The sequence below is a fragment of the Apus apus genome, chromosome 3, assembly GCF_020740795.1.
Source record: "Apus apus isolate bApuApu2 chromosome 3, bApuApu2.pri.cur, whole genome shotgun sequence".
In the NCBI taxonomy this organism is placed as follows: Eukaryota; Metazoa; Chordata; class Aves; order Apodiformes; family Apodidae; genus Apus; species Apus apus.
Genome location: NC_067284.1, coordinates 69012891 through 69023957, shown reverse-complemented (window position 1 = coordinate 69023957; position 11067 = coordinate 69012891). Strand labels below are relative to the sequence as shown.

At 35.3% G+C, this 11067-nt stretch overlaps 1 protein-coding gene across 5 annotated transcripts in view; it reads right to left on the bottom strand.

The window, feature by feature from the left end:
* Nucleotides 1-641: 641 nt before the first annotated feature.
* Nucleotides 642-11067, bottom strand: part of UBR2 (ubiquitin protein ligase E3 component n-recognin 2) — a 56811-nt gene continuing 46385 nt past the window's right edge. For 4 of the 5 annotated variants that reach the window (XM_051615909.1, XM_051615911.1, XM_051615908.1 and 1 more), the window contains exons 39-47: nt 10516-10651; nt 9808-9898; nt 9136-9266; nt 7297-7405; nt 6728-6784; nt 4977-5054; nt 4520-4690; nt 3731-3832; nt 642-2968 (exon numbers count right to left, since the gene is read on the bottom strand). In XM_051615909.1, coding sequence (XP_051471869.1) covers nt 2827-2968; nt 3731-3832; nt 4520-4690; nt 4977-5054; nt 6728-6784; nt 7297-7405; nt 9136-9266; nt 9808-9898; nt 10516-10651 — 1017 coding nt within the window. In that variant the 3' untranslated portion in view covers nt 642-2826. Of the gene's footprint in view, nt 2969-3730; nt 3833-4519; nt 4691-4976; nt 5055-6727; nt 6785-7296; nt 7406-9135; nt 9267-9807; nt 9899-10515; nt 10652-11067 lie in introns of those variants that run through there. The other variant, XM_051615912.1, reaches the window with a different exon arrangement.

Sequence of the window (11067 nt, the reverse complement as noted above, 5' to 3'; positions counted from 1 at the left end):
CTCCACTACACGTTCACAAGTAGTAGAGAGAATTATCACAGCAATATAGCTTCTGAACAAAACACCAGGTCATTTAGCAGAAAACAAAATGCACTTAAATGAGATAACAGGGCTGGAGCTTGGGAGTAAAAGAACAGAAGGTCTGTGTGGCCACGTTTGTGGAGTAAGAAATAGAGCCTCCTATGGCAGACTGGGGCAAGTACAAAACTGTATCTTGAAGCACGAACAGAGTATAAAATACTACAGCTGTGAATCTCAACCCTCATCCCTTTATAAAATACAATTTATAATCCTTTAAGAAGATGATTAGACTTTTTGGTAGAGGTCAAGAAAGGTTTAGCTGACTGAAGCAAATGACGCTAATAATATAATCATCTTACATTTTTAGCCAGGGAATTGCAGATATTGCACATCCAAGTACTTGTTAGCCTGTGATTAACAAGGTGACACACTTGAAGGAAAAAGCTCAGCAAAATTCTAACAACAAAATTTTGTAAGCAGCAAAAGCATTTATTTGATGCTTTCAGCATTGTTTTGTTTCCTGTTGAGATGGTTTCTGGTTTGGGGATGTTGCAGCTTTTTGTTGTGGATTTTTCTCCCCCCCCAACACATAATTGTAGATTGTACACGTAATCCACAAATAATAGTTATAGCCAATTTATTACAGATATTATTTCCCTGATACTGAAACAATGTTTATATATATAAATATTTCTACATTAATATAAATACATGCAAACCAAATCAGAAAATAGAAGTCTTGAGTAAAGAATGACTAAATTTGCACAAAATTATAAATTGTGTACTTCACAATGATTTGTGATCATAATTTTACCAACCTTTTCAACCTTGCAGTCTCCAACTCTGATCCCATTGGAAAAAAAAAAAAAAGTCCTTCTGCTGTCAGTATTTTGCTTTGTACAAAGGAATCTGTCAGTATCATAAATTATCTTTTTAATATTATGCTTATAGGAAGTTTTTCAGTGTGGTTCCACATTATTTGAGGCTGTAGCACACTGCTTAAGAAGCAAGACACTCTGCAAAGGAATCCAAAAGTGTGATTTTCAAGTACCATGCACAGCAAATTGTTGACATAGCAACCAGCATAAGTAGGGGAAGGCAGAGATGAAGCACTAATGTCATTTTTTTTCCTGCAAATTCTGTATGTCTCTTTGCAAAAAGTGACAAGAATATATACATGACTAGAATTACGACAGGTAGTAGAGACAAGAGTAGTCTGTATTGTTTTTAAGAAAAGGAAATCAATATTGGCCAAGTTTCTTTATTTCATAGTTCACATCTTCACGCAATACTGTTACTGAATGCTTGAAAACTTGTCCTGTACACCATGAATATACAAAATTTATCTGAAGCATTAAATCTGTAAAAATAGAAACAATTCTGTCAGACCAAGTGTAACTGAAGACATGGCAGACAGTAAAGGGATTGCTTATCTGGGCTGAAGACGTAGTCAGAAAGTAAGACTTAACTAAAAGAAATGCAGATTATTAAGGAAACAGAACTATGTAAATTAAGATCTTACTAATTTGTCAGAAGATAGAAGAGATAAAGGTAATGGATTTTATTTGAAATCAATATGTATAATGTCACTTTTTAGAGACACCTTGGCGGTCTAATTACAAACAGCTAGAAAACTCACTGCCTCCAGGCACCCACATATCAAGTGCAAATCTGCGCAGTTATAGAATATATTTATAAAATATACTATATGCAAACATCTTTACAGAGCTTTAAATCAAGCCAAAAAGTAAATATACTTGATGGGACAACAGAAGAAAAATGAATCAATGCAGAAAAGTGGGCAGTGAGATTGACACCCTTCAAAGCCAGAGGAAACCATTCGGTTTGTCTGCAACAAAAAGGAGATGAGATTTGCACCTTAAAAGTTGAGTGTTAACAAAAATGAAGAAAATATACTCTGTACTCTGCAAATTAGGGTAAAATCAGCTTTTGTGACATTTTATGTATTGTTGTTATCTTAAAATATCTCTAAAGCACAATGTCAACCCTTGAATACCAATAACCGATCATGTAACTGAAAGTGAAAGGTCCCAGCTAAATTCAAATTACGAACTACATAATTCTAAGGAGTGCAATGCTCTGGAAAAAAAAAAAGCTTTAAATTAAATTATTTTACTTGTAAAGCTAGTGTTAGGGTTTTTTAGTTAAAAAACAACTGGAAGCAAGAAAGCTGCAAGAGTACAAATGACAAAACCTTTTTAGATACACCAAGTGAAAGAGTGAATTATCCACCGATGCAGACAGAAACATCCATTTGCTACATTATTTGCTTCCTTACTTCATTCCATTGCATGTACACACAGCTTAAGTATTAAAATGCAGAATAATAAATAAAATGGCTCAGATTACTAGCAAGGGGCAAAACACAATCTGTAATTGTGCTCTATCTAGTTTCTGTTTCAGCAGTCTTTTTCTCTTGCAGTTTGTAAGAAAAATCATAGTCAGACTTCCAAAAAGAGTCATTCTTTTTTTTTTTTATCAGAAACTCAAGTTCATTTGCCCAGGTTTATAACCCAAGACATTTCTGTGAAGGAAGCACAGTGCAAATTATATGACTAATAAAACTTGCTTACATAGAAAGAAGTTTACTTGATTAATGTTAACTGGTATCTTTATGAAATACATTGTAAAACAAGGTTAAGTAGCAGGACTGGGTTTGTTGTTGTGGTTTGTGTTGTTTGTTGTTGTTGTTTTTCACTCAGACTTTTTTCCCTAATCCCTCGTTTGAAAATCTTACTGAGTTACAAAAATTTTAATAAAGTTCCAGTCTTCAGCAGATAACCACTATAAATGCTGCCAATCAATGCCAACAAGTGTTTGATTAGCTTCTTGTGCATGTCCAATTTCCTCTGTGATACTGTGCTGCTGCCAGAGTTTTTGAATCTTTTTAAATCGTTCTTTGCACAGATGTAAGGGATTCCCACGTCTGAAAAGAAGAGGATAAATATCAGGAATGATAAAACACTGTAACTAAGCACAGACATTATTTAATATTAGCTGATGCTTTAATATTAAAATATTTAGATAACTCCTTAACATTATTCCCTTCTCAGAACAAATCAACAGGTACTTTGATTAGTAACCTGGAGCACTACTTTGCCTGGTCTTCTACCCCAATGGCTCAACCATTCCCTCCAGCCTTTAGGAATCTCATCTACAGTCCACTGAAGTCTAAACATAGGTTTTCAGCAACCTTTCCATGCTGAACTAGCTCATATTCTATGATTTTGACCATTTTCAGAAGCAGCAAGCATTAACAATATCAAGACCCCAAATTATTCTCATAAGAAGCAGACAGGACTTAAGACAAAGAACTACCACATTTAATAATATCACCTTTTAGTATTTTCACTTGGTAATAAATTAACACAAATTCTACAAATAAATGCACTATTATACAAATTAAATTTTCAGCCCTAGTTTCTAGGCAACTCCACAGATCAAAAAAGATTTAAGTTTTGACACCTCCAGACAACTGTTTATAAGCTGGGAAAGACCGTCCATTAAATATTTTTAACCTAAAAATACATATTAGCATTAAAATGGTTGAAGATATTAGATGCAGCAGCAACATCAAAATACACTATTACCTGTATAATTAAAATGAAAAGCTAACATAGAAAGTGTATTTTACAAACCAGATAGTTTTAGAATTCCTGTCTTTGAAATATATTTTTTAAATGTTTACCTGAGTCCCTGGTCTGTCTCTCCATAGTCATCAAGATAAGGAGGAGGATAAAAGCAGCCCTTTGTTTTTCCAGCTAAAAATAGCACCTGACATTCTCGTACTCTAAGAGATAAACAGAGAAATTTTTAAATACTGATTTTTAGCTCAATAGCATCTCATATTTTCACAGACACTACTTTTCCAATTCTCACCTACTTCCATTCTGTATAATCTACATGGACAGATTTTTAAAGGTACTTCTGTTTTTTAAAGCTAAAGACACTACTCTCTTCAACTCCTTGGTAGCAATTAAAAACAATGTAGTTTCACATTATGTTATTTGCAATGTGTAAAATACTGGACACGACAACAACAAGAAAATAAAACAATTTCACTTCACACTAATCTTTGCCAAAGTAAAAACAAACATTATCTAATCTTTCCTTGTATGCAAGAAGACAACTACAATGAATTTTCATGTTTTCAGCAGCAGCAGCAACAAAACCAAGGTATTTACCTTCATTGTTTTGTAATACTTGAGTGAAAAAAAAGAACCCACACAGAAGAAACAAATTCACCTTAAAATGAAATTCAATTTTTGTATGATACCTTATCTTCAAGGAAACAACCTCTGAACCTTATACTAATATATCACGAAGATGAATACACTCTACTTTTTAGGCAACCCTGTTACTAACAAACCTCTGCCTTTACAAACCACCCCTACAATCACATTTATAGAACTATTCATTTCATGTCCACACACACCACCTAACCTAGCAACGTAAGCAGAGGTGTTCAGCTCCTTACCTAAGGAATATGCCCACTCCAGAACCACAGGTGTATGTATGTGCAGTACAGGCTCCAACATCTTCTCCTTCTAATTCAGTTTGACAACAGTAACTCTGAGAACACAGCATGGTCCCACATACAAGGCACAATGTTGGGGCTCTGCTTTTATCACCACCTGATTTCGGACACCTTTTGTTAAGCAAAAAAGAAAATAACATCCATTGTATGCATTCATTCTAGATGGTAAAAAGATTTAAAAGTACTTTTGAATGTTTATCCAATTAACAGCTATACAGATCCTTGCAATGCTTATTTCACTGAAATACGTGGTGGTTTTGCTGAAGGAGATTACAATCAATACGTGCCATTAACTTTATAACTTTGCAAACATCTTTCTGAGGCTTTTATGTTAGAGGTCGCACAGTTCATCAAAAGAAGACTTTAGTGGTCCTCACTACAATTGCATACAACTTACGAGAAATTGGATGCTTGGTTAATGAGGCAGCTGTAGTCGTCCGGAAGGTCTATCAATTTGTTGGATTCTCTTGCATAGCTAGAATAAAGCAATCAAATGAATCACTCATATTTCAGTGAATAATACACAGTGATTTGCAACTCATTCATGTTTTCCTGACTCATCTAAACAGCATCTGTGCATAATTAAATTTTTAAACCTTTCCTCTTCTCTGCCATTGACAGAGTAAAATGGCAACTCACAAAAAAGGAACCCCCAAATACCTCTCAGCTAGACCACCTCCAGTTTTCTTAGTTCTATTTTTTATGAACTTGAGAAAATGCACAGGCAGAAGGACAGAAAAATAGGCCATAAAGCCTCATGATAAGGTCACTAAAGTTTCAACTGAGTATTTGTTCTGCTCCCTTACCAGTTTACTCTGTATCTTCCTTTTGTCACTAAAATTGAATGGAAAAAAGCCTGACACTCAAGTTCTTAGACCTTGTATCCAGAAGAGAATGAAACCTTCATGCAGTGAAAAGGACCTATTTAGTACCTAGTATTTATACCTTTAAAAATAACTATTAAAAGGGTTTTTTTTGCAGATGCTGCTATACACTGAATTTTAACAATCTTCAACTCTAGGAATAACACAAAGTAGTTTGTGAAATGTAAACTGAGGTTTGTAATAGAAGGAATGTACAAGAATATGCTGAGAGGAAAAAAAACACTGTCAAGTTGACAGAGCACTGGAACAGGCTGCCCAGAGAGGCTGTGGAGTCTCCTTTGCTGGAGACATTCAAAACCCGCCTGGACACGTTCCTGTGTGATGTGCTCTAGGTGACCTTGCTCTGGCAGAGGGGTTGGACTAGATGATCTTTCAAGGTCCCTTCCAACCCCTAAGATTCTGTGAAGTTAGACAATCTTGGGAAGAGCAGTTAATTGACAAAAGAAACACATCGAAACAGTCCCAACAATCACACAGAATGGGAAATCAATTATGCAATCAGAGTATTCTTGCTCTGCAAGTTATTCTGTTAATAGTCTGGTATTCAGGAGATAAATTCATTAATTTTTATTCCTGTCACTTAGCCTTTTTGTATGTACAACACTGAAAGACTGACTTCACATATTTAGCACAGGAGATTGAAATGCAGGGATGTCTTTGATGGCAGTACTGCGAACCTCATGGACATTTATAATTATGTGGATAATTGATAATAATTATTTTTTACCCAGACTTCATAAAGCAAAGTATCCCAAACACTTTTCTCCATCCAGTAAGCATTAAATGTGGTCTGAGTTCCAAATACTTGCTTATCAAATAGAAATGTATGAAAAGTGAATTTTCTTTTCAGCTACTGACTCTGTGCTGATTTCACTGAAGAATTTAGATTCTTTCAAAAGCTCTGCAAAGCCCGGTATTTTTAAACAAGGGTTATATATGTCTTTTAGCAACAGCATACCTTTTGAATCAGAAGGTAGAAATCTACCATAGGAAACATGAGAAGAAATGTTATGGCCTTTGATTACTGCAGATCAGTCTAAATAAAACTAATATTTAACTTTGCCTTTAAAATCTACTAATTTAAACAATATTTCACTTTTTCTTATGAAATTCCAAAAATCTCTGCTTATTCCGTAATATCTGTCATTCAATATAGCAGAACTGATGCTATGCTATTACAAATATCTTTTAGAATAAATACTCAAAGAAAATTGCAACATTAAAGTTTCTACCCTGTCTGTCCTTCAAATGACTCCATGTTTACCTGATAGCATGTCTCTTGCCTTCGAGATACCTTTTTACTTCATTGTTACGACACCAACTACAAGAAAGAAAAAAAACTGTCTTTTAACTTCAATGAGTGACACTTTCCAAAAACAAATACATAAACATTCCAAAGTACATCCATTCAATAGCCTCTAGAGCCAAAATTATTTAATTATTATATGGCTTTAAACTGGAAGAGGGGAAATTTAGGTTGGACATTAGGAAGAAATTCTTTAGTGTGAGGGTGGTGAGACACTGGCACAGGTTGCTCAGAAAGCTGTGGATGACCCATCCCTGGTGGTGTTCAAGAGCAGGTTGGAGGGGGCTTGGAGCAACCTGGTCTAGTGGGAGGTGTCCCTGCCTATGGCAATGGGGTGGAACTAGATGATCTTAAAGGTCCCTTCCAACCCAAACCATTCTATGATTTTGTTCAGAACACTTCTTTCACAAATGCTTTTCAATGTCTACTACTCATTTCCATATATGCACACCTGGGAGAATACTTATATTACTATCTTGTGCAGAGTTCCTTATTATATATAAACTAAGCATAAAACTACAACTTACCCTTCTATTAACGTGTTCAGAATCTCACTATTTTCTTGAAAAAGGCAAGTAAGGTTGTTTGGCAAGGAAAGATAGCTACATAAGTGTTCAAACTGGTTTGTTCCACTTACTGTAAAAAAAAAAAAAAAAAAAGTCTTATTCTTGTGATTGCATTTTAAAAAATGAGATTAATGACAATATATGAAATATAGACCTAAATGGGACAGTTGTTTTGTTTGTTTGTTTAAACTGGACCCCCACCACCACAAAAAAAAAAAAAAGTATGAAGAATAAAATGTTAGTAAGCTCCCAGACAGCCATGTTGGAAAACTGCCAAATGAGAAGAAACTTTCCTGAAACTTTCCCTCTAAGCATGTTTCAAAAGCCTGGGTCATACAAGCACAACAAAGCTCAGTGGCCTCTACAACTTAGTATGTTTTCATTTTAATGTCATCCATTAAGGGGTTTCTTTGTGCTCCTTTTAGTCCGTGACATAAACTGAAACAGGTGATCAGTAACAGCATATCAGGCAAATACCACAGCCTCAGAAATAAATTCCAAATGACTACAATGCAAAACTCTTTAAAAAAATTATGAAGGACACAACTGCTACATTGCCAATGTAAATTCACGATACTAATCTATTGGTTTGAGTCCCTGGGCCTCTGCTCTCCCAGCTTTCAGGACAAAGAGTACCAGTACCTCTTCCATGGTGTGGCCTCTTTTGCTCCTGAATCAATGAGTGAAGAAAATTAAAATGAAAACTTTGCTCACTTCTCTCTTATGACAAAGTGATTCCTGTTTTGCAACCGCCAACAAAACACTTGAGAAGAGCAATACAGGCCAGCTGTGGGACCAGCAGGTCCTGATGGGGGGAGTGGGTATGGAAAGCGAAACACCCAGTGCTACAGCTGCCATCAGGATATCCCTTGGTGGTGGGGACCTGCAGGGCCATGCCAGCACCTGGGACTAAAGGATTGTAACAAAGTGAAGCAAAGCCTTCCTCTTCCACTCTCCTACTCTCTAAAGGCCATGGACCTACTGTTTGGAAGTACAGCCACACTCTGAACCTCCTCTTTATATTAGATGTAACAAAGAACTCAAGTGGTCACTACTGGGTCCAGACGTTGAATGTGAGAAAATCTGTTACATAAAATCAAAGTTCATAAACAGAGGTTTGTTGGGGCTTTTTCTTTTTTGCCCAAATGCTTAAGCATTGCTATTGTTAAATAATCCACATTCTAAACACAAGTTGTCAAAGAAGCTATGTATCAAGGAAACATTCTACAAGTTCTGTAGCTGTTCTTACGTCAGCTCAGCAATACATGTCATACCTTCATTATAAACATGGGAATCCCAAACCTACTTATTATTATTACAAGTAGTATCTTCAGCTGTACATTCAGTCTCTACACACACCACACAAGGAGGACAGTAAAGTATATTAAGAACTGATTATCGGGCTGTAACATAAAATCTCCAAATACGCTGGTGTTAATTACTAATGGATTCTGATTTGAATGAAATCAATGCATGCAAAAGCAGATCTCATTTGAAAACAGTAATCAATAGATTTGAAATAATGGATATTTCACTTTTTAGCAGAAGAGTATCAGCTTCTGCTTTAAGTAATCCAGAGTGTCATTGACCACTATATTAAAAATATAATTTTTTTAAAGTTTATTTTTTAAAATATTTTTTCTTTTTGCTCTTTTTCATTATACAGATATGATGTGGCACTACTAACAAACCCAAATTCATTCAATCAGCTTCTTCAGAAAAAGAGTTTCAATGTAATGTATTTTGTCCATAAATGTTTTTATTTTTTGAAAAGCTGATTTAATACAAAGCAGACAGTACCTTGAATTTCTGAGGGTGCTGGGACTCCATTTAAGTAATGGAAAAACAATGCAGAACATCTGAGGAAAGGCATGATTCCAGCTTTTAGATTCCTCCACAGGTGCCAGCCTGAGGAAATTTCTTTCAAGGCACTTAAGAAAACACAATAAAAGTTTGCTTTTATTTAATCATTTCAGTTTGAGAGCTGAATTTAGTAAGTCCAGTCATACTTCATATTAAATTACTGACTTAAGTTGAAACAAACATTATGCAAAATGTTTATTTCAAAGCTAATCACAAGAAAAACAATAAGAGACATCTTTTCCTAGAAGTGTGAACAACTGAAACAGTAAACTAAGGAAAATTTTCCTTAGACATTTCATATCCTAACAAGTTTTCTGTACTCACACCCTGCCAATTCCAGATTCTACACATCTGTAAAATTACTTAAAAAACTGTTCCAGAGCATAATCTTTATAAGCAGGTATCTTCATGAGCACAAACAGAGGAATTCACAGGAATAGTTACTTGAAAATTCTATCTAGAAGTAGAGGATAAGAAACAACATGCAAGAGTTCCCAAGTTAAAAGTCCCATCTTTTACAGCATTAGTATACAGAACTCCCTCAGTAGTTAATGTTGAGCCCAGGAGGGACAACATAATATAAAATTTATTGTAAGAGCACCCTGTTACCTTCCTGTACACTGGCAAAGAAATTTATACAGTGTGAGCACAGCTACTTCCTCTTCACTGTTAGTGTTTTCCTGATCCATGCCATTTTCTTCTGAGGAAGAAATAAAAAGCAAGTTATTTTATATATCTATATTTACACAGCAAGAATGTAATTTTTCAAGTTTTGATAAAAAGGCCAAAACTAAGTGGAACATTCTACTGTACTACAATATGATGTACCAGAAAAAAGTTTGTTGCTGCACACCTTATGTGGCAAGTTTATGCTATTGTCAACTCCAGTGAGGTGTTGGTTTACTTATTTGATTGGCTTGGTTTCTTAAAATCCTTGTGCAGAGTCCTTAGCTTCTGGCATACTAGACCTTATCCAGTTGCTCTTGCCAGATTCCTTACTTCACTAACTGCACCTTATTGTGCAATAGCTAAGACAAGTCTCTGCAATAAACACTTTCAGACACTGCTATACTACCTGGAAAGTGAGGATTAATGACTAGCTATGCTCCAAAAAACCTCCAGTGTTAAGCAATTAAGAAAAAACCTGAATTTCATAAGTACAATGTATCAGTACTTTCTATGGGCTCAGAGAGAGAGCACCAGCAATTTTATTTTGCCACTGTCAACTGCATACATTTACCAATAGTTACCCTAAGTGTTTTTCAAGTACAGATTTGAGGAATCATTTCAATAATAGTCGAAAGAAAGAGGCAGTACCTGTTGATGAGGTAAGTAAAATTTGTATTATGTGTGCCATAGTAACAAGATGAAACAGGTGAAGATCTCCAGTGCCAAGACTAACCCCTGAAAAATCCTGACAATGTATGGCAGGGAAAGAGAGCACCAAGCTTACCTGTAAAAGAAAACAAGAAAGCTGGTATACTCCTCTTCTTTTTGAATCTTGCCATTTTCTCTGTGCATGCTGCAACTAAACTCTTTAAAGGTAGCATACCTTACAACACTAACTTAGAAGCTAATTAAGACAGCCATTACTTTAGGGAACAGTGATTATCAGGGTTTTTTGGGGGGCTGTTTAGTTGGGGGTGGGGGGCTATTGCTGGGTTTTTTTTGTGGTTTGTTGTGGGGAGTTGGTTTTGGGTTTTTTTTGTTTCATTTTTTTTAACATCCAAAGAATATACATTCTGTCTCATTTTACCTCTTTTATACTTACAGATAAGTACACTTGCAATTTAAATTCACTGAGTAGTGAAAAAACACTAAAAAATTAAAAATTTTGAAAGATTCCTAACCCAGAGTAAATTTTCCAAT